General features: G+C 51.3%; 1 protein-coding gene across 2 annotated transcripts; it reads right to left on the bottom strand.

Moving 5' to 3' along the window:
- Positions 1-1,617: 1,617 nt before the first annotated feature.
- VSX2 (visual system homeobox 2) lies at positions 1,618-25,695 on the bottom strand. Of its 2 annotated transcripts, none has more exons than XM_086463436.1 (5): positions 25,263-25,695; positions 23,856-23,940; positions 20,808-20,931; positions 3,025-3,205; positions 1,618-1,949 (listed from the first exon to the last, which is right to left on the bottom strand). In XM_086463436.1, the coding sequence occupies exons 1-5, from the start codon at positions 25,693-25,695 to the stop codon at positions 1,618-1,620; spliced, it is 1,155 nt and encodes a 384-aa protein (XP_086319562.1). The 2 variants fall into 2 exon arrangements, with proteins under 2 accessions (XP_086319562.1, XP_086319561.1); XM_086463435.1 differs by having other exon boundaries at positions 1,618-2,012.
- Positions 25,696-27,956: the final 2,261 nt, after the last annotated feature.

Consider the following 27,956-nt stretch of genomic DNA (forward strand, 5'->3'; position numbering starts at 1 on the left):
GGCACACCTCTTTCAGCTTTGTCTTTCACCACAAAGGGAGAGCAGCACTCAAGCCCCATCTTCTCCATGACTGGGTGGGGAGGAAGGTGCAGACCTCTCTCTCTGCTGCTTTGGAGCTCCCACCTCTCTCTGGCTACAGCCTGACGTCCAACTCCCTCTCAGCTTTGGCTGAATTCACCCTCCTTGAACAGCAGTGACCAGACTCATACACAGTATTCCCGTTTAGTTTTATTCTTGTTCATATCTTTACAGAAAATGGCACATAAATCACAGATGCTGGATGACTAGAAGTTGTTACAGCTCCATATCTCAAACACCTCAATACTGAATTCTTTTCTCACTGTATATACATTATTTACACACCATGGGCTATCATCTAACACGTCAAACGACCGGGGGACAAAGACAAACAGGGGCTGGATGGAGGGGCTTAACGTTTGACAGAAGAAAAACAGTAGCTCTGGGGAAAGGGTGCTCACAGCTGAAAGCAGGACAGAAAGGGTCACCTGGAAGTCACTGTCCTACGGCTTTCGGGAGGGAATAGTGCCTTACTGGGATGGGAAGATGACGGTACCACAGAGGGAGTTTGGCTGCGTGCGTATGCGTGTGCTTATATGGGGCTGGCTGGGAGACGTATGTACACGTTATGGGGCGTATCGGGGTGGACGTGCATGGCTGTCATTCCCTTTAATGCTCAGAGGGCGAGTTGGAAAAATTTAATTCAGTAAATACATTGGGCAGATGTTGTTGTCTTGCCTGGAATAATGTATTCAGTAAATAAATTTACCATTTGGCCCCTCCACAGGGGTGCAGGGCTTTGGTGCTTGGGGCAGAGTCAGACCTGGCTGTGGTGGCCAGCCCTGCAGGAGCCAGTGACATGGGCTGAGGTCACCTTGAGGTGTCAGGTGGGACCAGCATGTCGTGCTTGCAGGCTGAACCTGCCTCTCCCTGCCAAACAGAGGCAAAACTCAACTGCTCTAAAGCTGCAGCTGCTTCCTGACAGACCCCAGCACCGGGTGCTGAGATGGGTGGAAGGTGCAAACCATCCAGGACGGAGAGTTGCCATTTCATGCAAATGCTGCCATGGGCTTGTCCTGCTGCAGCCTGGGCCAGAGGCAGAGGTGATGGCCAGGAGAAGGTGGCAGATCTGCCTGGGGCACGGTGGGACAGGACGCTGAGGGAAGGGGTCCGGGCAGCACTGGGGAGAGACATGCACCAATGAGGGGCATGGTGGCAGGGGACAGGCTCACTCCAAGATGGTGGATGAAGCTGGGGCTGGAGCAGGAGGAGAGAGCCCCAGAGCTGGTTGTGAGGCCAGAGGGACCCAGAGCCTCAGTGTCCTCAAAGATGGAGATGATGATGGGACACTTCCCTGTCCCCAAAAAAAAGTGGGGGGGGGTGGGTTGAGGAAGGCCCAGTGTGGCAGAGAAGTGAGGGGCAGGGGTACGCTCAAGGGGAGCAGGCTGGGGACACCCCTGCCAGGCAGCCCCAAACACAGAGACCGGGGCCCACTACCCAGGCAGGGGCGGCTGGGGTAGCCCGGCAGTCCGAGGGGAAACACAGCCCCCGGAGGATACAGTGTCTGTCAGGGCTGGCTTCTGCTGCCTCTTCCCCCCCCTAGATCAGCTTCTCCTCCTTCTGCGACAAGTTCAACTTCTCCGTCTGTCTTTCATCCTCTGCCTCTGCCGCCTCCTCCCCTGTCTCTGGCTTCCTGCCCGGGGTCGGGGTGTCCCCGGCGATGGTCCCCAGGACTTTGGTGCTGTGCTCCTGAGCTTTGGCCCTGAGGGCGGCAATGCTGTTTTCTCTCAGTTCCTCCTGGGAAATGGTGGTTTTGGGATCCGGGCCCCTCTCTTCCTTGTCACCCTTGTCAAGCTTGGGCAGGGCCTGGCGCTCCACCTCCGTCTTCCTCCCCGCCTCAGCCGCTGCCTCCAGAGACTTTTTGTGCATCCCTAAAAAGAATTGTTGGTATTCGGGTTTAGAAAAGCGCCTGGGCATGGGAAAGCCATCTTGAACTGAAAACAGCAAAGATAAAGAGAGGCCAGAATTAAGGAAAAGCAGAAACCCTCGCTTCACGCAGCAGTCACGGCGAGCCGCTCACTCTGGCCCCCGTGTGAGGGCAGCCCCGGCAAGGCAGCTGCCTGCTGGGGCAGCCCAGCCGTGGCATCCATGGCCTTGGGGCTGCCCCCAAAGATCTATAATTACTCTCCCCTTCATTTCTCTCTGTGAACCTAAAGCTAACTTGTCCCCACATGAGGACGAGGGTCTCAGACAGCAGCACAATTGCCTGAGCTTCACCAAGGCTGGGGAGGAAGATCTCCCATTGCCTATTCCTGTATCAACCCACTCCTCACGCAACCCACCCCTCTGCCTCTCTCAGTTTCACACAGATAGAAGGACAGGACAGCCCGTTGTCAAGATGCCAGACACTAGTTTTGGGGCAGAACCAGCCTGAAATGTCGGAAGGCAGGAAGCAAAGAGGAGGATCGTGATAGGGTAGCTGCTATCTCCATGTCTGCACAAAAAACCAAGCAAAGCCAGGCAGATAGGCAGCTTTGCCAGGAGTCAAGACCAGGAGGAGGCAGCAGAGTGTTCCTCCTGGGACATCGGGCAAGGAGAGTGGATTTGGAGGTCTCAGCACCCCACAGAGCATCACAGGGCTGGGGGAGTCAGACTGGGATGACCACCTGCCTTGGCAAGGGATAGAGCCCCTGCTCCAGGGCTGGGCATGAGGGACACTCATGCCACAGAGCTGAAAGCTAACACCAGCCTGAGCACGGGGGCAAATTCCTGACCCAGTCAGATCCTGCACTCAGTATCCAAGGACCAGCAGGGATTTGGGATGAGTGGTCAGACCCTATTGATGAGGGCTGTTGGGGGATGGGGGGTGGAGGGTGGCAGTGGGGGGGCGACCTCGCCCCATCACCCTCCACCTGTGTTTTTGACATGGCTCCAATTTCTTCTTTGTATCCCCCCACTTTGTCTCGACCCACTCGCCATCCCTTACAAAGGTGGCTGCTCTCTTACCCAGGAGCCAAGGGGCGCAGGACTCCATGATGCCATCCTTGGCAGACTTGAGGATGGACTCGGGCAGGGGGATGGAATGACGCACCATGGCACCGTAGAGCCCGTACTCAGCCATCACACTGCTCCTGCCCCAGCACTTCTCCCTCTTCCGCCATTTGGCCCGCCGGTTCTGGAACCAAACCTGGGGTGGGCGACAAAGAGGGACATGGATTTTTTGGGGGAGAAGATGTGTCAGTCCCCTTCCTGCGTGGGAACACACGTGTGCTTGTGCAGCGGGATGAAGGCAGATGTGTGGACACTTATCCTGAAAGCATCGCAACCTCTTCCCCCATGCAGCAGCCACAGAGTATCTCTCCCTCCCTCACTTGCAGGAGCGGCAAGGGCCAAGCATGAGAGCAGGTCCCATCCCTCTCTGCAGGATGTAATTAATTTGCCATCACGGCATCTTTTTCTAATGGCTTTTGGCTCTCGTGCCTGGGATTTTCTTTCATTATTTACTGGGTGTCTGAGCTGTGGCATGGGGCTGTGGGCAGTGGTGCCTGCAGGGAGGGCTGGGATGGGGGCGGATGCTCTGGAGAGGCGGGAGAAGGGGGAAGCTGATCCGTGCGCTTCGCCCTGAATTCCCAGTTTGAAAAGCCCCTCATCTTCTCAGAAAATTGGCAGAATAATCTCTGAGCTGTGACCTGGGGGGCAGCGAGCAGAGAGGCAGGCGGCGATGGTGGGGCACGGGGGGGGGGGCTGCTCGCAGAAATCTATTAGTGCTCTCTCTCCGATTTCCATTCCTCTTGTCTCCCTCGCCCTCCTCCCTCCCCAGCTCCCCTCCCTTCCTGCCGAGCAGAGGCATCAGCTTTAGATGAAAAATTGCTCGAGGTCTATTCAGAAGGAGGCAAAGGAAGAGTCAGCCCCAGGGGCAGCCCAGGCCTGATTGAAAAATAAGTTAATTTCAGTTTGAATCGATGGGCCTCAGGCACTGAAATATCACGGGAAATTAAAGCAGCTGGTCTCCAGGGAACCACGCCATTGACCTGCGCTAATTAATGCCATGGAGTTACCAGGCCCCTCTCCGAGAGGCAGCCCCTCCCTCCCTGCGGACACCCCAAACACCTCCTCATTTAACTAATTAGACTCACAGAAAATTGGGTGTTAATTTGTTTAGGATTTTTTTTTCTTTTCTATTTTTTTCCCTCCCTTTCCCAGAAAGTACACAGCAGAATGGAAATGAATGGCGGGGTCTTGCTGGCAGATGGATGCTCGGGGTCACTCCGCAATCTTCTCCGACTTGATTGCTTGATTAGGTCGTTAGCACATTAAAAAAAAAAATTGCTTGCCGTCTGGCGCTGGCCTGATGAGTGGGATGAGGCGGGAATCGCCTGGGTAATTTATCTTTTTATACTGCAAAGAATTTGATTTCAATCTGCAGATATATGGAGGTGCCTTTGACACCTGTTTAACATTACAGAGCTGACAGCTTAACCCTCTCTTGTCCCCACCACCCATAGCAGTGGGGGAGCTCAGGCTGCTGTGGGGAGCAGCAGGGGACTGGGCAGACCCCCAGCTCTGCTGTGGGGACCGCAAGACTGATGCCGCAGAGTGATGTCCGGCTCTCAGCTAGCAAGGCAAGCTTGCCTCTTCTACCCGTGCAAAGGGGATCTGCCAGCACCGAAGGCTTACAGGGACAGGGCTGCAGGGTAGGCAGGTGGCTTGCTAGCACTGGTGACAGCCAGCCTTGGCTGTTCCTGGGAGTCTGGCTGGCCTGGCCCCCTCAGGGAGCTCTGCAGGGTGGGTGGGGTGGTGGTCCCAGCAGCTGTGATCCCAGCTTCTCCCAGCAGAAGACACTCTGTGCTTGTCAGAGGGGATTTTACAGCCAGGCTGCTTCACCACATGTTATCTCCTCTGCATGATAAACAGTCTGATTTACACTTTCATCCTGCCTATCTGTAACCCCTGGAGCAAGGATAGCAGCGAATCCACCTGGGCCTGAGCAATGACCCTCAAGAGTGCACAGCTTCCTCTCTCCGCCCGCTCCTCCATGCCTGGGTGACACAGGGGTTTGCTCATGGTGCAGTCAGCAGGATGCTGGCAGGGTATCTCATTCCAGGCCATTCAATCCTCCCACTCCCAGAGCCCAGAGGGTAGAGCTTGAGGGGACCAGCTCACTCCCTTTCCAACCTCAGCACAAACCCCTGTGGTTCCTTCTCTTCCATCAGATGGAGGATCACCCCAACACCTCCATGCTGCAAGTGGGCAGCTCGACCCACTGGGGCCAGGAGAGGGATCCTGCCTGTTCTGCCCTGGATAAACCAGTACAGTTACATCCCTCATCACAGAACTCTGTCATCTCCCTTGGCTTCAGGGAGAAATTCCTGCACAACCCAAGGGCTGGCACCTGCAAATCTGCCTTAGTTTAGTGCTGCAGCGATACCTTTCTCTGTACCCAGAGTGGCTTGCAGGGCTCTGCTCTGCACAGCTGCTTTTGTCACCAGTTGCCACGCCTGGGATCTCAGCCAGGAACAGGTTTTTCCATCAAGTACCAAGTGGTTAACTTTTTAAACTCTCCTCAATCCTCTTTTATCCAGGTGCCTCTTCACTGATGCTTTTACTACCTCTCCCTTTCCCCTCCCTCCTGCCTTGATGCCCCAAACATCTTCCCTGCTGCCTCATGGTCCCCTGCCCTTCTCCCTGGCGAGGTCTCAGCCTGCCCCAGCATGGCCTGCGGCCACTAAACCTGCTGCCCTGGAGCATGCCCTTTCCCATGGCAGGGCCACACAAATGCTGGAGCAAGCAGAAGTGAGCTTTGACAGCTGGCAGCCCAATTTTGACTAGAGCCGGTGGAAAATTTTCAATCCAAAAACGCTGATTCAATCACACAAGAAAAACTGCATCCAGCCAGTGGAAGCGTAATCAAAATTATCTATGGTTTACTTCTGAATGCTGTATTTTAAGCTCAGCCGACTAAGACATACCAAATCTATGCTTTAGAGTCAAATGGGAAAATCAAAATTACATCAACACCTCAGTGAAATCCTAAGAGGAATTTCCTCTTGATTTTGACTAGAAAAAAGGAAAGTTTGAAATCCTGGAATTTCTAGCAGAGCAAAAATCGGGAGGACTGACCATCTTGCTTTAATACCAGGAGCCATATCTTCATCTCAGGTATGAAGTCAAGTGAAACCAATGGTGCTCCATACTGAATATTGCTGGGATCAGACCCCAGCCCAGCACCTCTGCCACGAGCCCATCCCGAGGAGCACAGAGGGAAGTGCTCTACCATGGCACTGGAAGCCCCCATGCCATTTCACATCAGCAGAATTATTCCCCATGGCCCGTTCTCAGGATTTTGCCCTTGTTCAGACAGCTCCATCAGTGCGACTTTCTTCTGGGAGACAAACTTACATCTTCCTTCAAATTTCTTGACATTACCAAAATTTTCCTGTGCCTTGATTCTGAGCTGAATTATGCACCAGTTTTAGTAATTCTGAGGTATTTTTGGCTGTGTTGGTACATCACCCACTACTTCCAAATAGACATTTGTTATTGGCACCTCACTTTTCCTGGAGAGGGTTTCACCCTTACACTTACTCATGGTTTTGTTATTCTGTGTCTTCTTTGGCTGCTTGTTGTCTTTGCTTGGTGGTACCTACTCTACAACTTCCTCTGTCTCTGTAGAATTCAGTCTGATTTGAGCAATGTTTAGGTTTGTCCACATTTCCTCTTGCCCCTTCCCATCATGTAGATCAGCTCAGTTTTGTGAAATGCTTTATTGACGTGGCTGTGTACCACACACCTTTCTTCTCACTTCCTTTCATCTCATTCTCCATTGCACAGCCCAGGGTATGGTGAAAAGATTGTGTTTGTGCTTCCACACTTCATGAGCAGTGGAACTAATTTTAGACTGAAGCACGTCAGATGTTTGTGCAAAGCTATCACAACCTGATGCATAGGTTGGTCTTTTGGACCAATGTGCTAATCTTAAGATGATTTACAGCTTTTTATTATCACATGATCACCCTCTGTGAAACATGAGAAGCTCGTTCAGGAACCCTATCCTCAAAAAATGGACAAGAGTAAAGAGGACAGGTTTGTTTTCTTGCTATTCACCAGATGCATTAGCATCTAAGTTCAGCCCATGCATGCACGTTTGCTGTTTAGCAGCCCAAAGCCCTCTCCTGGGCTGCCCCTAGGCTCCACAAGTGCCGCCCTTGGCACACCAAGGGCTGGATCTGGGGTGGTGACTGCTGTGGCCGAGCTGCAGGCAGCAGGCAAGTATGCATCTGACAAGGCTGCCAGACCCACCCCCCCGCCGCCGCCCTGTGCACTGGCAGCAGGATAAGATGATGCTCATTGCACATCGCAGGCTGCAAGTTGGGTATGCCCGTACACCCTGCAGAAACTGCAGGCTCTTCCGTATCCGTGGGTTCTGGTCCTCTAGGCATAGAAAAGCTGCAAGACTAAATCCCATTCCCTTGCAAAATCTGCTCTCAATATGAAGCAGGCAAATAGAAGGTGGTAACATAACACCTCTCTCAGAGAGGATCTGCCCATCAACTCAATCCCTATCATTTGGTCGTGGCTGAGTACCACACACTCTCTAACCCCACTGGGCACATCACACTGACACTGCCTCTTTTTTTTTTTTTTTTTTTTGTTTGTTTGTTTGTTTTGGTGGGGTTTTTTTATTGTGAGGTAAAAGTTTGCATTGTTTAGTTTCTAAGGTAATTTTATTCTAAAGTGAAAAACTCTAGAGAACTATTACACTAGTGCTGGGGCATGTCCAGAGAAGGGCAACAAAGCTGGTGAAGAGCCCCACAGCCTGTGAACCAAGGTGGCAGCAAATGCCAGCACCTTCAGTGTCATCTCCTGGATCCTCATTTCACATGCCTGTTCTTCCAAGGCTCCCTTACCAAAATCAGCAGTATTGCAAAGCCTTATAAATGGGGATGTTTCTAACATTAATCATCATCTAATTCTCACCCTCAGTGCCCAGTGCCCAAAGCAGTAAAAGTTGAGGCACTCTGTGCTTGACTGCAGGGTTGCAGCATTTCAGAGCCAAGACTGGCAAGGTTATTCTTGCCAATTTCCTCCTCTGAATCACGAATGATGACCGATACTTCTTCAGATTATTGATGATGCAGAAGAGCAAATTGTAGTAGGAGGAATCTCTCATTTTGCAAAGGAACGTGAAGCTCAGTGTGTCCTTGTTATCTGCATTCATCATATTAGTTAGTTTGTTTACTAATCAGATCCTGAAACATTGTCTGCTAAAGAGAGAAATCTCCCTGAGGTTGGCCATGAGCCAGGAATCTGAATTAGCACAGGGATATTTTAAGGCATCTAGGGTGTTACTGTGTATTGTTTCTGTATTGTTTCAACCTAAAATTTTCACTGGTCACACTCATTTTCTTGGCTGATACTTTCCAAGCTGGGGCACAACGACAGGAGAATTGGTAGTGGCCTTTTTTGTCTTTCTAATAAAAAAAAAATAATAAATTTCCTTGCACACACATGCTCGTCTCTTAAAGGAAAAATCCAGGCTAGATAATGGGGAAATTTTGCTTCACCAGATCTCACATACAGTCTTTGACACAGCATTTCAGCAGGGGTCTTTCAAGTAACAAGCTTTATGGAGCATAAAATGGTCCAAGCCCAAAGCGGTGCATGCCGAAATGTCCACTAGATGGCCACAAGCAAATGCACGTCCACACATGCACAGACACGCAGACACACCAGCACTGCCCCACCAGCCCACGGCTTTGCCAGGCTGCGGGGAGCAGCCGCACACGGCCATTGGCAAAGCAGCAACTAAGGCAAGGGGCAAAATTCCAAGTATCCCTAGTAGCAACGCTGAGACCATCTCCCCTGCCCATGGACTAACAGGTGTATCTTCTTTGCTCTCTGACAATTCCCCTGGTGCAAAACTTCAGCTTTGGGGAGACGAACTGTCACTCTGTATGATCCCTGCAAAGAAGCCATTTCTGATACCGAGCTCTTCAAGTCAGGACACTTGACAGCAGAGATCTTCCTGGACTTCTCCTGTGACTCTGCCTTGGGTTGTAATCCACTGTCATGGTCCCACCTGATGTGATGGTGCTGATGGCGTTCTGACCCAACACACTCGTGTCCATCCAGCACCACGCACTTCTCCCAGGGATCCAGCCATCTTGGGCTGAACCACACAGAAGCTGAACTTCTCACATTCATCCACCAGATCTCTTTCCTCTGCAGCATTTAGTGCCACAGGAAACATCCAGACATCTACACCAACACTCTGTAGTTGCTTATGTCCCTTTCCCCGCCACGCTGCTCTGGACTAATCCTGTCGCCTCACTATATGCACAGCAAAGCACTGGCACAGAGAAGGCTCTGTTTCACGGTGCAAGCTCTTCACACCTCTACCTGCATACTGGTTTCTCCTCTCCTGGACTAGAAAAACCTCGTCAGGCCTGTTATCCCCATCACAGCAGAACGCTGCTCCTAAAATCATGCCCAGTGGCATACCTGTCACTTCCCCATTTGAAGCACTTTGGTGGGTCCAGCTGCAGAGAACACCTGCAGCTCACTTCCACACCCGGGACCCTGCTGCCATCTCAGCACTCAGTTCCTCCTCACAACTACACATCTCCCTCTCTACCTTCTTCCTTTCCAACCCAAGACTCTACAATGACAGCAGTCAGAATTAAAACCTCCTCTGAAAAAATAGCCACATTCCCAGCCCTGTGTCGGACAGAGCTGGTGGCCCCTGGCTGGGTTTAATCTGAGGATGTGAGCACTGCAAAAATAGTCCCTTATCTTCCTCAGAGCATGTCCCCATCTGCACTCACAGGTCCTGGGGCTTTATAATGAATTACCAAGAGACTGTAAGGTCTGACTGGGTCCCGGGGCTTCCCCGAATCCCTTCCCTGTCGCGATCACCCCAGGAAAGCTTTTTGTCCCCAGGATGCTGGTGGAGACTGCACCACTTGTGTAAGCCTGGAAATGGTTTATTGCTGTCTTTTCAAATGTAATGTCAAAATTATTGGCACTGTTTATGGTGACATCACTTTCTATGGCTGGTGTAAAGTGGGTATGAAGTTAAATGAGAGCAGTAAATGTTGCACATGGATTGCATGGCTGATCGTGGGACTCATCATCCCTCCTTTTACTAAACAGTGGGAAAGAGCTTTCTGAGCTCACATTAAAAAGAGCAATTCCCTTACACAGCATGACAAGAGCCCTTTCTGTTAATAGCTGGAGTCATGTCTGACCCCCTTGGCTAAGAGATCCAACCAGATGTAATGCCCTTGGCTAAGAGATCCAACCAGATGTAATGAGATGAGCTGTGAGACAGTACTCATCCCTCTCAAGCAAAGGTGTGGTAGTTCATCCAAGCTTGGGTTTCTTCTAAGCTAAACTAGCACTGGGCACACGTTGAATACGGGCTTAACACAGCACGCAGCAAAGATGTGCATGCTGTTACCATGCCACCAGTCCTGCAGGCCAGGCCTACCTCTGAATCCTGCTCTTAAAAGCACTACATGGGCCAAGTATGGATACTTGTTGCAGTTTATCTGACTTATGCAGCCAAAGCTGTAAAATCCCTCTTGACCAGGGTATGCGTCTTAAAAGCGTGCCCCCTTGGCAAATCTGGGGTTTTCACCTAGCCTTGCCACCTCATGTGGTGACATGTTTTCTCATTTTTTGTAACCTTCAAAAAGTGGAGAACTTCATCAGGTGTGGGGCTCCCATCTTCCCCAAAGAAAAACAAGTGTGCACACAATGTGCATGGTAGGTATAGTGAGAGCACTGGTTCAGCACACATTTGATCTGTGCAACACATCTGTACAGCAAATGCATCTCTGAGATATCAACTTCATCATGGTCAGACCATGATGCCAGCTGACCAGCAGCTTTTCTGGAGCTACAGCTCCGTATAGGCTGCCAGATACTGGGACATGGCAGCTAAACAGCTAAGTTCCTCTTTTCCTAACATGCTGAATGAAAACCAGGAAACATCAAGGTCATGGGTTCATGATAGTCACAGGAAAGCTGGCAAGAGTGTGCCCATCATCCTAGTGCACACAAACCCAGGGAGACATTTGTCATTGCCACAAAAGGTGATGGTGCGCATCCATCCTTTGCGTGCTCGCAGTGCCTGACTCGGTTAACCAAGCTGCTATCCTGCCTGTGTAATTTAATTTTACCTCCTTTCCCCCCACTAACAGTGCTCTGCAGGTCCTCTGGCACAGAGGAAGGTTTAGCATAGGTCTTCATAAACATCTATATGCAATCCATCTGTGAACATGCAGGGACACACCCTATTATCACCTTCCTGTTAGAGCAAGGCAAGTAAGGGCAGTCAGAGAAGAAATGTCACACCCCCTTCATGATGCCTTTCAATGGTCACCAAACTCAGAGCTTGGGACTCCAGCCTTCCTCAGAGGCTGTGGAGTGCCGCCTGTGCTCTGGGGCTGCCCCTCGTGTGCCAGAAGCAGCTGCATGTTGCCTTGCCTTTGTCAGTACACACAGAGCAGAGGGAAAAGGTGCGCCCTGGCCTTCTCCAGAAAAAAAACTGGAGCCAGAGACTGTGCATCAGCAAGAGCTGGTGTCTGCAGCACTACCTGGTGCATACTGTTTCCTGAGATAAGGCTCAAGCCCATCCCTGCGTGCATGGGGACAGAACTGCAAAGTCCCCCTGAGGGCTACCGCGTGGGCTCACCAGTGCACGGAAGTCTTGGTGCATTGAACAATTAGCTGGACAATATCTACGGAAACGTGTTACGTATTGTAAAACGTTGTAACATGTTGTAATAAGTTTCCATGCAGCAGCTTGGACTGAGCACTGAAAGAAGGTTGCACTCTTTACAACCTTCCCTTAGGAACATACGTGGTAAGGATGGAGTTTGCCATTCCTTGCCTCGTGCAATAAGAGATATCTAATCACCCAACCTCAGCAAATCCTTCACCAGACTCTCTTGAATCCAGGGAAGCAGGAGGACCACCAGAACCAAAGAGCAGGCCAGAACAGCCGTCTGTCCCCCGACCACCACACAAGAGGTCAAGACTGGCATGTTGGCTACACTGGGGTGGCCCTTCAGTGCTCTACTCCTACCATGTGTCTGCTCCTGGTTCTACATGTTCTTCATGCTGTTGTTAGGAACTGTGTACCCTCAGCCTTCTTTGGGTGATTCCTGACTCCAGGAGATCTCACATGACACCTTACAGCTGCAGAAGACTCATGCTCCAGGCACTAGGTGCTACTGTGCCACTGATGCCTGCAGCCAACATTGTCAGCTCAGGATAGTGCACAGCACAGGTAATGGTGTGACCTGCAGAGCTGGCAACACGCAACTCACTCATGGATGCTGCTTGCATCAGGGCAGGACATCTGAGCTCACCAGGACATGCCTAGGTATCCCCCATGCTTAGTCCACCCAAGCTAAGATCTCCCAGGCAGGGACCCTCCCTCCATTGTCACTTAGCCACTGAAGCCTTGATCTCGGTCGTGGTCATCATATAAGCTCAACAAGTTTCTTCAGTCAACTAACAAATGTTGGGGATGCTGTAGTGACAGTCATGGGGGATTCTGGGTTGAAATGGCGGCAGTGAAGCCAGAGATATGAAGGAACCTAGAGATATCACAAACACCTGATGGACATAAAACAAGTTATCTTGGAACGGACATCACTGGCACATCTGGCTAAGAGCAGTGACCAGCACAGATACTCATCATGTACATTTATATGGATAGGTTGGCTAGATCCTTCCAAGGGGTTGTTTCCCCACAACACTCGCAGTTCAGCCGCCCTGTGGGTAAGCCAAGCAGCGCCTTTAGAGAGGAAAGGGTAGCACAGGTGAGAAGGAATTTCCCCCAGTGGCAGACCCCGCAGCAGCAGGTGAGCCAGAGCTTCCCAGAAGCATGGGTGGGCAGCCTGGCTGCACTGGTGTGTCTGAACAACACCAGTACTGAGCTAACCCAGCTTGGCAAAGTGCTGCTGCTTGTCCACATTGTAGCAGGTCGGCTCCAACAGCCGGGCAGGCATCAGTCAGTAGGTTACATCTAGACCACGGAGGGGACATAATCCCTATGTTTATGAATACGCAACATACGTGCCATGGGCCTTTATATAAGTCACAGGAGGGTGACCAGGTAGAAGCAATGCTTCACTTGCATTCCCTTGCTATGAATTTGGAGAAAAAGCTGCAGCTGAAAGCTCTAATAACTACCAGCCAAAGTTTCAGCTCTGCCTTTACTCAGACAGTTGGGAGCCTAACAGAAACCCATTGAAACAGAAAGTAGGGAGAAAACTGTACTTCTCACAACAGCTTGGTCCTAAACTGAACATCTCTTCCTGTTCTCAGGGCACTGCTACTCAGAGACAGAAGAGCACCTAATGCTTTCTCACAGCCTCTGATGAAGGTGATCTCTGGAAGCTACCTTTTTTGTAGGATATTGTAGCAACAGCTTGTTTTCCAACTCAGTTTCTCTTTTCTGCTCCACAAAAGGACCTGTCAGCATCACATGTAGGGAGACCAAGGTCATCTGTATGTCTGTTGAGAGCTAGACTTCTCAACAGCTTGGTGCACGAGGCAGATGGTAATATTTTTTTATATTTCTGCACAAGTTTGTGCAAAACCTGGCTCACAGAACACCCACAAAGAATGACAATGAAAAGGCAGAGGAAGCTCATGCTGCCGGAGAAGAATGAGAACTTGTTGAGATCTATCAGGGTAAAAGATAAACAGTACAGAGAAAAATAGATCCATTAAGAAATAGAGGGAAGAGTAAATTAACCGTGTCTCTAAAGTCCCTGTGTTATTGAACTCTTAAAAAAATCTCTATTCAAAGTCAGGAAAGGAGGAAAACTTTATGATAAAGGGTCATTAAAGGAAAACCTGAACACACAACCATCAGCTGGTGCCTCTGCCAGGCATCCTAAGGCTGGAGTGTAATTAACTATTGAACTTCCTGGGCTGCCCAATTATTTTTTTAAAAAATCAGTTGTGGAAAACTGTAGCAGTACCAGAGGAGAGAAAACAAAATTCGTCATTAAAAGGAGTGAACACAAGCGTCCCCAGCACCCAGATTTAGGGTAGTGTTTCCAGAAGAGCTTAAGTGATTGAGGAACTGCAGTGCCTAAGCTAATTCAGAGAAGTGTTGCCCTTAAACTGCTGTTGTTAAGAAAATGGAGGGATAAATGTGGGGAAGACAGTCTGAGTTGTCATAGCCTGGCATTAAGCCTGCAGAGCCATTCCTCATTATCCTAGCCACAACAGGGAAAGTCCTTGCCAAGGCACTCCACGGCAATGGGCTACAGCATATTTTGTTGCCTGCCTGCCTTTCCTCTCACATGGAGCTGAAGTGCCCCAGTACTTGGAAGTATCCGACCCTCAGTGATGGTCTCTCCAAACCATGAAGAGAACAAGGGAGGAGCTGTCACTGCAAAGCCCAATTTCCCTCCCAATACTGTGGGGGAACACAGCAAAACCACACTGTCCCTTATGCTGTGATGGCCATCAACATCTTGCAAGGAACAGAGGAGAAGGCAAGGACAGGCAAGTTTGGGTTTATTTGGTTTTCTGTCCCGTTTAGAAAATTGGTCAGTGGCTGCAGCAACTCAGGGACTGAACACAGAGGGATAAACTTGGGTATACAAAATATTAGTACCGCTATACCTCCATCTCTGCACTAAAAAAAGAACCTTTTAAACTGCACCTACAGCCCCACCTGTAGCAGGGCAAATCCCACAAGCTGGGCAGGTAACCTGCATGGTCTGGCAAGAAGCAGGAGAGTCCCCATTTCACAGTAAGCTGAAGAGATGCTCCCAGCCCTCCATTTTCCTCCCTGTCTCCTGCCAGATCTTCTTCTTCTGTTCAGAGGCATGCAGTGCAAGACTTTTCAGACAGTAATCCCTTCGGGAAGGCTTGCCTGGGCCCCTGCTCTTGCCCATCACCCAGCCCCTCTGTTTTCAGCTCTGGTAATTAACTTGTAAACGAAATTCTAGCACATGGACTGAAAACAGGCCATAGATAAAGGGTAATGAAAACACTCCATTACAGAAAGGGCCAAATTAAACAACTCTTAATTGAAAAATGGAAATTAATATGAATTTAGATCAACTAAACAAGCATGTTATTGAAGAGGCAGCAAAGTGGCTGAACTCCTGACACACCAATTAAAGACATGGAGGCAGAGATGCACCATACGCCACGAGAAACACTCATAATAATATTCTCACCAAGCCAGTAAGTTTGATTAGTTTTATTACTCTCACTTGCACACTTCCTACATTTCTAAAAGCATAGGGGAAGTTAATGACACTTGTCTGGTATCACAGTGCCGTGGCTTGCCCCAGTGCTCAGGAATTATTGGCAAAGGTAGCCAGCACTAGCTGCTCAGATCTATTTCATGATTAACTGCTTGCAGGGCTTGCAGCGTTCTTAAAAAGTAAGATGTTGAAATAGTTGGCTCACATAGCAGCAACGCTTTCAGCTTCTCGGTCACCTTGGTAACCTACCTACAACCATCCTAATCACTCTGGTAATTTCCCTCCAGCTGCATCATCTCCGTGACCACGCTGTATAGAGATACAGGTGGGAACCCACTGGCGCTGTGTCTCACGCTGGTGTTTATCTCTTCTAAGTGGGAGAGTCACCCAAATTTTAGCAAGAATAGACAGGTCCTCACTTATTGAGACTAACAGTGGCAAGCATAAGCTTAGAAAAACCAACCACACCACTACTTTCTGCAGCACTAAGGAATCCCTTGGCGGCCATTCCAGGCACAGATTCAGGAAAGGTCAGCAACTGCACAGAGCAGTCACCCCCATTCCACACTTGCACTGTGGGATTAGGACAACAATTCGACACCCTGCAGCAAGCAGGAAAAGCTGGCGAGAGAGGGAGAAGCCAGGGCTGCTAAAGCTGCATAAAGCAAAATTATCCTTCACACTTTCTATCATGCTTCTCCAGGGGACTCTGTGGGTTCACTCTGAGCTCCTGCTCAGTGCAGAACAGGTTCTCAGGCCTTTCCAAATTACATTCACATCTAAATTCAGAACCTTTTTTCAAAACTGAAGTAAGCTAAGCCTTCTGTTCTTGAAAAATACTCTTGGTACGAATGCTTCCCTCCAAATAACTGTTCCTCCTGATTCCTCCATCCCCGTTCAGCTCCTAAAGGGCTACACAGTGATACTGAAACGTGTTATGCTGATAGCAGCTAAAGCAATACATTTTCAATTAGAGTTTTAGTTGGCTTTGTTTTGTTTTTAGCCAAAATTGACTTCTTCGCTGCCTGACAAAGCCTGCTGGATGCACAGACAATCCCCACTCCTCACACATGGCACCAGCATGTCCTTGGGGTTCCTTTTGCTTACATAAGCAATTTTATTTGTCCCAAATTTCTTCATCCATGTAATTACCATACAATCATTTAACAACAAGAACTGACAATTCTTAGCACTTTTATTCTCTTTTTTAATTGAATAGTTCCCTTAAAAGGTGAATCTAGTGTCCCCACAATGGCGGTCAGGATCTTATTTTTCGGAAACACTGAACTGATTAATTGATTTGGTTGATCAGTAGGAGACGTACTGTAATGACAAACATACACAGTCATTTCAATAATCCCAAATCAAACCATTACTGAACTTTAATGTTGTAGATACTGGTGTTTAAAGTTTGGAACTGTCACATATTAATAAATTCAATAGGGATAACTTATCTCAAATTTATACATAACACTTAATCTGTTATGAGAAGCACACTGGTTTAGGTCAGGTGTCAGAATACTTTTCAGCTTGAGGCCATTCTGAATACTTCAAGTTGTCTATTAAGGATATACTTCTCTGCAGGAATCTACTTACCTTACCTGGATTTTACAGAATGGTCTGGGCTTGTTCTAATAGTAGCACTTGGAATCTTCTGGATATTCTTTCAAATACATTGATTAACATAGTCTTTTTCAAGTATCCTGCAAAATGGCCACAGTGCCATCTGGTCTGACTTGTGCAAAGTGTCTCACTAGGAAAATTCAATTATTTTCCCATGTTGCCCAATGGGATGATGCTCATGTTCCTTCCAGGAGCAGCCAGCTCAATATGGGAGGAAGATGCATGCGATGTGAAAGAGTATTGCCTTGACAAAAAAATACACGTTCATCTTCTCTTTAAATGGAGGATTTAAATATTTTTTCCTGAATTCAATGTTCTCTCAAACCAATAACTTTCTTGGCCTCTGATGGCTATTTGTAGTGTTCTGCTGAAGGTTTTACATGTAAGCACTTCCTATATATCATTCTCTCAATTGTGCTCTTTGAATTTCACTTTCGTATTGAATTTCATAGGTGATTTACTTTCTCTTTGACTACTACCTCCTGAGAAATAATTCCATGAATGAAAATAAAGGGTAGATATCACTCTTAGGCGTGGATCCAGTGGGAACCCACATGAAATGCTGTGAAAGTCCACAGCATGTGATGCTCACAACAAGCTTAGAAAACACTTTCATTAATGACCTACAAGAGGGAGAAAACAATGTTGAAAGATGGGAGATACTGCAAGCTACAATGAAAATGCAAAAATATTGAGCTCCCTTGAGCAGTTAAACACTCATGCAAGGAAAAAAATATGATGACATGAAATTATAAATATTATGAAGATGGGAATAAAGATCCATTGTCAGCTGTGTTTTCCAAGGGGCATTAAATGATGCTAATAGATTCAAAGAAAGATTTGCTTCACTTGTGCAGTTCTGCTACAGAACTTCTTGCTGTGGGGATATTAAGATATTTACATGTGTTCAAAATCCCAGGAGGCTGCCAAAGTACTCACTAAGTATCACTAGATAGCTGCCCTGCTCTCATACTCTTCTCTAACACCCACTTCTTGCCAGTGTCAGAGCTGGTAGGGCTGTTATGATTGTTAGCCAAAAATGCCATATGAAACCAGTACACTGAAGGGAAAATCCTGAGGACAAAAAAAAATAAATCTGTCCAAAAAAGCCCTTATGAGTGACTGAATTAGATAAATAGAAAGAAATAAATATAGAAGCAAGTAGACCAGTGCTAATCTGAGGCTGTTTCTGCAAGGACTCAGAAGTCCAGATGAACTGGTGTGAACACACCCAGTGTGCAGCTGTAGGCATGTGGTCCCTTATCTACAGAAAGACTGACAGGCAGGATGGGCTTCAGAGAACAACCACCACATGATTAAGAGACTAGCGTGTGATTCATGAAGAATGATTTAACAAAAGATCTTCACAGCTTGCTTAAGCGATGATGAAAACCAAACGTGACAGCTAGGAGAAGAAATAGCTAAAATTTATTTAAAGAGTGTGAACATCATAACAAGAGGGAAAGAATTAGGCTCATACAAAAGGAGCTAAAGTTGAAAAGGAACATGAGGTGAAATACCAAGAAGCACAACCAAGGTTGGGAATTATCTTGCCATGGCTTGTGACACACAAAAATATATGGATAAGGAAACATCATAGAATATGTGGTAAGGGACAATTGGGTGCTGACCCACTGGAAAGATCAGTGGTACTCGGGACTCCTGTGTGACCCTGATGCTCACCCTGGCAGGGCGCACATGCTCTCATACAACAGATGCCACAGAAATTCTGCTGTTTCTCACAATTTCCCTTTTCATGATGAAGAAAAGTGTAACTCACAAGCTCTTTCTCCGGGAACACATATGCCATTAGCAACACACGATGTTCAAAACAGGCACACCACAGGGTGCTTTTGCTGTCCAAGTCTAACCTGATATCTAGGGCAGAGGGGTCACAGTAAGGAGCATTCCTAGGTTTAAAAACTCTGCAGTACAGGAAGGGTAGGCAGTTGTTCATTAGCCAGATGCCAAATGACATGCAGGCAGCAAGTCAGTGACGGCTAAGATACGTTAGCCATTATTTCACCTACAAATCAGATAAAACACTGAGTCTCAGCACTAGAAGGATGCTCCAGATGCTGAAGCAGTACATATAGTGCCCAGCTCTGCACTGTCTACCATGACATACCCCTCTGCCTCACCCACAGGGAAGGCCTTCCACTCTGGACAGAGAAATGGTGCCTCTGCAGTTCAACATATACTGTGCCACTACAGGAACCTCTCCCTTGAAAAGGCCTTTTATGGGAAATCAAAGGATCTTCTTTCCAGGCCAGCATGAGATGGTGGATGCAGGCAACACCAAACTCCCAACAGGTCTCTCCCCTCTTGACTTGATGTCCTCCATCCAGCTCACTCTCTCTAGAGGCAAAGAATCAGGGCCTGTTGCTCAGAGCAAAATCCTAATGTGTCAGGTAGGATTTCAGATGATGGGCCATTATTTCTGAAGACCAGTGGAAATCCTGTCAGCATGCAAGTTATTTACAAGCTGTTAGGTCAGCAGGACTCCTGCCAGCACAACAGGATAAGAAGCACACCTTGATTTTATAAAAATGTCACTCTTGATTGAGCACAAGAGTGAGGGTGGTGAGGGGGCTCAGGACTGAGGGAAAAAGGGCTGCACTTTCGTTTGGGAGGATCTCCCTATCCCTCCACAGGGTCATGCCTCAGCAGCTTCCAGCATCAGCATTACCTTGCAAAGTGCCCTCTGAGCTACCTTCCAAACCCACGAGGGAGCAGCATCCTGGGCCGTTTCTTTAGCAAAGAAAGAGCAGAGGCTGAAGGAACAGGTCAGCGAGTGCTGGGCATGCATGAGGGACTGAGCAGAAGGAGGAACCAGAAAAACCAGGACCCTCCCAACACCACGTGGCACTCAGGCCGATGCCTCTGCAGAAACCACTATGTACCAGCCACAGAAACAGCCACTTCGTGGGGGACCAGGCAAGTTTAACCCCCAGCTCTCCAAGAAACATCACCTGCACCAGCACAAACAGATTCCAGGCTTGGCTATTACGGCCCTGTGCCTTGTGAAGCAACCTGGTAGGAGCGGGGCATGGGAAGGAGGGAGGCAGCAGAAGCTGCTGGAGTCCACCCTTGTGGACATCATGTTTGGTCTGCCCAAGCACATTGTGCCTCCCGCGCTGAACACAGCAGTTGTAAGTCTTCTCCAGCTTTCTGGGCCGTAATGGTTGCTTGCATACTGACTGGCATGCATGCCACAGGCTGGTGCCGGCACAGCCCTGCATCTCAGGCTGCTCCTTACCACCAGAGGATTCACCACACAGTGGCGACACTCTACACAGCCTCATTATGTCTTCTCACAGTGGCATAACATGCAATTAAACCCCAAATATTAAAAATCATTAACAAAAAATTATGCCCAGAAACTTTCAGGGAAGCTTCACTTGAGAAGGCAAATACAGTGAAAGTGCAGAGATGGTGCAAACACCTCACTGGAACTCAACCATCACTCCCACGCTGCGGTCCTAACCCACAGCAATACTAGCTGCCTATGACATCCCTGTGCATCCTCCTGTGCCCAAAGGAGCAGAGATGAGCTCTCTCCCTCCCACACTGCCCACTCCTCTTCTGGAGGCTCTTTTCTTGCTTATACCACCAAGACCTCGAAATGCTGCAGTCTTTCCTTGAACACCAGTTCCCTTTCAATGATTTAGGATTCCCTCTGTTACACACATCCCAAATCACCAGCACAAGACGCCAGGTACAGCACATGTCAACATACAAACACCAAATACAAATCTGCCAAGAACAGCTGATCTGGCTGCCTACCCATCTAGAGCAGGGGAGTGGACAGCCTGGGGAGGTTTATTCAGAGCAATGTCAGCCTTCCCATGCCGCTACCTGTTCTTCAGGGAGGGATGAACATGGCTGAGGATAAGGGGGTCCAAGAGATATGATTACCTGTATCCTGTCTTCTGGCAACTCTGTTTTCATGGCCAACATCTCTCTAGCATATACATCAGGATAGTGGGCCTCGTTGAAGGCCTTTTCCAGCTCCTCCAGTTGGTAGGATGTGAAGATTGTCCTGAGGGGAGTAAAACTCTTTGATCAAAAAACATAAGAAGCAGCAAAGGTGATGAAGAATCAGAGAAATGGGCACAGCAGCTACAGAAACCTGGGTAACCTGCTAACACATAGGTTTTCCCCCATCTCCTGTGTTTCTGTGCACAAAAGGTCAGGCACCAGGGTGAAAGGAGAACCAGAAAATGCCAGAAGACAGCGCTTTAAACAGTTACAAATCACCTTCCCTTTAGGGATTTCCCTCCAGAGACAGTCCCTGCCCAGCAGCCAGCACCAGCAACCAGCAGCAATGGCAGCTGCTCTTACATCTCAGACCCTGCTGCCTCTTGTGAGAATCCTGGGGGTGTCCCTATCCCTCACCCCGCCTCTGACAGGAGAGAGCACCCACCCCTGGCCTGGCTTAAAACCACCCCGCTCCTCCTCTTGCATCCAGAGGTTTCTTAACCCTTTGATAGCCATGCTGAGATAAAGCAACGTCCCCTCAGCACCCCATCTGGAGAGGTGCTGAGCCCTTCCACAGCTGCTGGTCCTTAGCCTCTTCAGTCTCCACGAGCAAATAATCCTCCCCTGGAGCCCCGGTCCTTGGCTGAATCCTCCAAAGGTTTTATCCACTCTGCTCCCCACTGCTTTTCACCACTCCTTCCCCACGAGAGCCAGTGCCAGCTCCCTTCCTCTGCCTTTACCCTGGTTGCTTCCACACCGATATCCCATTAGCTGCTCCCTGCCAGTTTGCATTACACCATTATCCTCTGGAAATCCTCCTGGACCGCCCTGGGCGGGCAGCAGCCCAACCCGCCTCTGCACAGCCAGTTCTCAGCTCGGGACAACCAGATTGAAAAATCAGTAGCTGGAAAGCCGAGACGAATGAAAGCCCTGTTCCAGGGGATGGAAGAGAGGTCTCGGACCACTTCCACCCCCCTGAGGGTTAAAACTCCCACCCTGCAACGCCCCAGGTATACAAACCGCAATTTTTGATAAAAACTAACAACACTCCAATAGGAAAAAAAACCCAAAACACAACAAAACAAAACAATACAAAACCATAACGAATTGCAGCCTTTGTTCAACGTAAACGTATAAATATATTATCAAACTAAGAAACATGTAGCTCCCAGAAGGGGGAAGGAAAGTAGGAAGAAAAGTCTTTTTCTAAAATAGATTCGAATTTCAGAAAAGCCCTACAATTCCAGAGAGCATAAACCAGAAAATCTCAGAAATATCCTCCGCTATTCAGAATCGAAAGGATTCCACCAGATCGATAACATTACTAACAAAAGCAGCATGCAAATGCAAGGGACCTGCCTGCAATCAGACCCTTCTTTAAATTCACTCCTAAATCCATTCTCTTTTCAAACAGTTTTCCTCCAGCTCCGACAAATCTGTGAACTCTAGGGACAGCAGAGGCACATCAAACCGTGTATTTTCTTTCTCAGGCACCACAGGAAAAATTATTCCAATTGTGATCCAGTTTAGATTTCGAGCATTCCCCTCCACCCTCCTCCGACAAGAGCACCGAAGCCCAGCAAGGCTCACGGGCGGGAGGGTTTTGCCTGACATTCAGCCGAAGTTTTCCCCTTTTAGTTCTCATCCCTGGGTAGCTCCTGTCCCTTTCGCAATACACAATCCACTGTCCCTTTTGGTGTTTCTATCCCGCAGCTATTTGCAGACTGTTGGCCTGTCACTTCCCAGCCCTTTCATGGTACAACTAGAGCTCTTAACCATTTAGTACAGAATATACAACTGCAGCTCAATGTCGCAGGTCTGTTTCTGTCCAGAAACGATGATCTCAAAGGTTTTTTCCAACCTGAATTATTCTATTCTGTAAAAAAAACACCTGAATTTCATTTGCTCTCTCCCAGTCAGACCTGTACACCAGCCCCTGCTGTGTTTTCACCCAGCCCTGTTCAGTCCACAAAGAAAACGAACCCGTATTTCCTCCAGAGCACCCAAACTGGAGCATTTGCCTGGGGAGGGACCGCGTGTTTGGGATGAGCCCTCCAGACCAAGGCTCCTGTTGCACGCATGGCAGGACGTCTTCTGGGACAGTCGTTCTCCTTCCACCCCGCATCCTGCTAAGCTTTCACTGGGGCATCTTTTAATCCACCCTTCCTGCAGGATTGTTTTAATTATTCCTAAATCACCCTCGGTGGATGGTGTCTGGCCTTCCTTTGTCCTGACTCTCCGGCCACAGCAATGCCAGAACCCAGCACGGGATTTTTCGTTTCTGTTTATGAGGCGCAGACAATCCAACTCCATTTTAACTGTGGGAGAAGTCAGGCAAAGTCTATTCCCCTGACCGTTCCGGAGGGGAAACCAGATCCCCTCCACATCTCCCAAAGTGATTGTCGTTTCCTTAACCAATTCTCCACCTTTCTTCAGCTTCTCTGCAGGCTGTGTCTGATTCCCAACTATTTAATCTATTAGCAAAACATTTATTTATAAGTAATGAAACATATAAATCATTGATAGAAATTCTTGCTGGCAGCCAATATTAAGATTGCTAAATGCGGAGCAAGGGGCGCGTTTGATTATTTCAGACAGGTTGATGATTTTTTCTCCCCCCGAACACCGGTGATCTGCATCCCGCCCAGATGGCTCAGGGGCTGCTCGGGTTTGCGGCTCGGGATACCTGGATCCGCAGCCAGAAAAATTAAATAGAATGACACTTGTGGCCGATCCCCCGCTCCCTAAAAACACGACACCAAATCCCATTTGTTTTGGACGGGGAGAAAGAAAAAATGGAAAGGGCCCGGGGGAGAAGCCGCGGGGGCGCGGGGCTCTGCGGCGGCCGGTGCCGGGAGGGGAATTTCGCTCCATGCCGGAGCGGGGCGGGAGCCGGGCGGGCCCGGCGGGGCTCGACGCTGCCGGTGCCCGGTGCCCTGGGGAGCGGGACGACGGGAGCCGGCAGGGTGGCGGCCGCTCGCTTACCTGTGCCGCCTCTTCTTTCGTTTCTTGCTCTGGTTTAGGGAGGATTTGGACATTTTCCGGTCGCTGGAGGAGACATCCTCGGAATCTGCGGAAAGACAGGCAGAGGCCGTGGGCTTGGGGTTCCCTCCCCACCGGGGACCCCCGGGTAGGGCCGGGCCCGGCGGCTCCCCTCCCTCCGGCCGTTCCGGACGAAGGTTTCGTTGCGATCGCGCCGCGGCCGGCGCCCGCGGCCGGCCGCACCCTCCAGCCCGGCGCGGCCCCAGCCCCAGATCCAGCGCTGCTCCCGGCCCCGGCGCCGGTGCCGGGGCCCGGCCTGGCCGCTCGGGGCGATCGGGCCCCGCCAGGGAAGGCTCCGGGCAGGGACCGGGCTCTCGCTCTCCCCTCTCTCCCTCGGAGTCGTTTTCTGGGGCTGCTGTTGTCCTCTGCTAAAATGCAGAGCCCGACAAGCACAACAACACCGTAGGAAAATGGGGGAGCTGCAGCCCCCTCCCCGCGGCCGGGCACCTGCGGTCGCCTGCCCCAGCCCGGGGAGCCCGGACTTCTCCGCAGAAACACCGGAGCGAAGAGGGAAAACCTGAGGTTTACGGAGCTACCAGCCCAATTAAAAAAAAAAAAAAAAAAAAAAAAAAAAAAAAAGAAGAAGAGCTGGTGTCTGTCCGCGGCCCCCCGCTCCCCAGGGGTGCCCCGGCCGGGGGGTGTTAAGGGTAGGACGGCGCCGCCTTTGCCTCGAAGGAGCAGCCTGGGGACGGAACCGGGACCCGCATTTCGATGCCCGCCGCTGTCCCTCGCGGCGGTCGGGGCTGGCCCCGCGCTTCGGCCCCGTTCCTGCCCGCGGCGCCCCGCCACCCGCCCGACCCCGGCGCCGCTCTGCCCGGCGGGCAGAGCTGCGGGCGAGGACGGCGGGCACCGGGCACCTCCCGGACCGGGCACCGCGTCGGACGGCTCCGGCCGCTCCCAGGAGGAGGCTGGGGGGTGCCCCCGGGGCCGGGGCTGGGCGCTGCTGTCTGCTACTGCGGGGGAACCAGAGGCGGCCTGGGAGCGGTGCCCGCGGGCAGGGTTGCGGTCGGCCGCTGCCGTCTAGGAAAGGGATGCCGAGAGGCCCCTAATTCTGCGGCAACGAATTGGGGCCGCTGGGGCCAGCGGGCGGCCGCTCCGCCGGGGCTTCGCGCATCTCCGGGCCAGGCGCCACCGGCCGCGCCATCGCACCGCGACCGCAGCCCCGGACGGGGAGGGAATACGGTCCCGCCCGCTCGCCCTTCTCCTCCTCCTTGGGACCGAAACGAAATCGCCTTCCCGCCGCCGGGCATGGGGCCTCCCGCCGCGGCGCCGGGTGCCGACGGCTGGCGGGGGCGGGCGGCGGCGCTGGCGGGGTGCGGCGGGGTCCCCGGCGGCCGGGGACGTGCCTACCTGAGCTGGCCGTCTGGCTGCTGTCCAGCTGCCCGGGGGCCCGAGCCAGGGGCTGCAGGTGGACGCTCTGGGGGTCGGAGAGCACCTCCAGGAAGGTGGGCTGGGTGTAGAAGCCGGGGATGCCGCCGGCCCCCAGCAGCCCCATGCCCACGCCGCCCACCCCGGCGGGGCTGAGCACGGAGCGGGCCGCCAGCAGGTGCCCGGCGGGCAGCGAGTCCAGGGCGGCCCGAGGGTGCGACGGCGGCTCCTTGTTCAAGCCCAGGATCTCCTGGATGCCGAAGCCGGTGCAGCGGGGAGGAGTGGGCCCGGAGCTGGGCTTGGCCCCCGCCGCGGGGGGCGGCGGAGGCTGCGGCGGCGGGGCGGCGGCCGCGCCGTCGGGCTTGGGCTTACCGGCCAGGCTGGGGGCCAGCGCCGCGCCCGCTTTGCCCGTCATGCTGCGGCCGGCGGTCCCTAGTGCCCGCTCCGGGAATGCCTGGGAGCCCCCGGCTCAGGCCCCTTTTATCCGCCCAGCCGGGAGCCCGAGCGGGGTCAGAGCCGCGCAGCCAATCACAGGGGCCAGCCGCGATTAGGGATGCCAAAAAGCCGGCACCGGCTGCGGCGGGGCCGCTGCTCGGCGGGCTGGGGCCGGTGCCCGCCGGAGGGCTGGGGCCGCCGCCCGCCCCCGCGCCGAGAAGGGCCGCCCCGGCGGGGCAGGCCCCGGGCCCGCTTCGCTTCCAGCCGTGCTGGGGGAGGTGGGGTTAGGGAGGGACGGAGGCATCCCTGCTTTCATCAGCGCGGCTCCCGCCTGGCCGCGCACGGCGCGGGGCACCGGCCCCTGAGGAGAGATGCGCAAAGCAGGGGAACGCCGGCGTCCCCCGCTGTCTTGCTCACCCCGGATCCTGAGATAAATACGGGTCGGCGAGGAAGTAAGGATGCACAGAGGAAACCTAAGGATTAAAGCCAAGCAGTGCTCCTTGAAAGCGTAGAGCTGGAAGCACTGTATTTTGGAGAAACGTCTGGCTTCAGGCCATCAGAGGTGGTGAAATAGCTGCTTGGACTCTCCAGACATCCCTGCCCATGAGCATGGTTTCTGAGCCACACAGTTCTTCAGTAACTGAGAGTGCCTTTCACCACCTGCGGGCAAGATACCGCACACCTCGGACCTACCAACCCTACCCCAAACAAAAGCTCTAAACTAAGAGAAAGCCCAAGGCATCCCCTGTTTCACTCAACCTGAGGCAATAGCTCCACCACACCATGTACCTTGATAGTGGTAAATGGTCCACAGTACAGCTCCTAAAGCCTGCTCATGAGGCCAGTTAATCAGTGGGACACCCAGCTGGGGATAGGACTGCAGCCTCAGGTCCGAGGGGAAGCAGCTCCCCATTCCTCCTCTCCTCAGCTTTGCAGGCCTCTGGGGTGGTCCATCAGGCCAGACAGCTCCTGCCTTCCTGTGAAGGAGACGGTCTCCTGGTGTCTGGAGGAGGCTCTGTACTGCCTGGTGCGTGATGGCACAGCGAGGGCTTGGAATTGCCTCTGGAACCGGTGGGATCCGTCCAGGATGGCTACAGGTGTTTTGGACTGCCCACAGCCCGTGTCTGGGAAACTTGGTTTGGAGTCTTGGCCTGCCAAAGGATTTGGGCTGCTGCAGATGCTGAATATCACGCCTTTCCTGAGCAAACGGAGGGCACCTCCACCTCGATGGCAGTATTGCTGAGGCCATCTCCTGCCAGAGCTGCGAGGGAGTTGTGTACCAACTTGGTGTTTCAGATATTCACAGCTGTGATTGTAAAGCAGCTCGTGTCTCACAGTGACGGAAATGGTTCACATGAAGACTGCCAGGGTGCTGTGGGGTCCAGTTGCTCCCTAAGGGACAGGGAGCCAGGAGCCAAGTGTGATAACACAGTCATCACGGCAGGATCCCCCCAGCCAGGGCCCCATCCCACCGTACCTGAGCAAGGCAAGCAGAGCAGTTTGTGGGCAGCAGGCAGGGTCAGCCACCAGTCCAGATGACCAGACAGAGTGGATGGGGATAAGGCAGATCCCAGTTCAAGCCAGGAAGTTAAGTCCCCAGGTGAGGGTCCAGAGCAGTGGGGTACACGGCCAGGTACAGGCATGGCTGCAGCTCAGGCAGGAGCCAGGAATGAGCCTCAGCTTAAAACAGTTGCCAAGCAAAGGAGGGGGGAACTGCTACTGAGCGTCCCTCTGCGTCTTTCTTAACAACAGCCTGTATCAGTGAGCCGACCTTGAGCAGCTTCACTCCTAGAAGGTGGGGAGGCTGCACTACAGGCCCTGACAGGGTCACCACAAGTCATCCTACCACCTCAGACCTTGGTTGTGTCTCTGTCTGTGTTAGTTAAGGCATAGTTTGCCCTCTGTCCCACCCCACTGGGGCTCCCCAGGTATGGTACACAATTTCCTTCCCCAGCATTCAACCTGGAGTTACACAAGCTCAGTCTCAGCATGACTGACTCTGTTAGAGCAAAAATTCAAGCTATCAGGTTGCCAATAAACTGTTCAAAACTTTATTCTGTTTATTCCTTTAATTCTCAAGCTCTCCAGGAACTGATTCAAATTTCTCCAGGAACAGCTCCTCCCCACACATCTCTGATTCAGCTCTGCGTTATCTGGGTTACATAGCCTGCTGTGGAACCAGGACCACCAGATCTGAAGCCCTCTGAAATGTTGCAATTACTTCTGGTACCAGCACCAGCA

The sequence above is a fragment of the Leptosomus discolor genome, chromosome 3, assembly GCF_034619465.1.
Source record: "Leptosomus discolor isolate bLepDis1 chromosome 3, bLepDis1.hap2, whole genome shotgun sequence".
Classification (NCBI taxonomy): Eukaryota; Metazoa; Chordata; class Aves; order Leptosomiformes; family Leptosomidae; genus Leptosomus; species Leptosomus discolor.

Bases quoted from the DNA above. Each gene is read 5' to 3' on its own strand.
- VSX2 (XM_086463435.1), bottom strand. From the start codon at position 25,695: ATGACGGGCAAAGCGGGCGCGGCGCTGGCCCCCAGCCTGGCCGGTAAG. The intron at 23,941-25,262 runs GTAGGCACGTCC...GTCTTTCCGCAG, and splicing joins CAGCCAGACGGCCAGCTCAG to ATTCCGAGGATGTCTCCTCC. The intron at 3,206-20,807 runs GTAATCATATCT...CGCCCACCCCAG, and splicing joins TGCCAGAAGACAGGATACAG to GTTTGGTTCCAGAACCGGCG.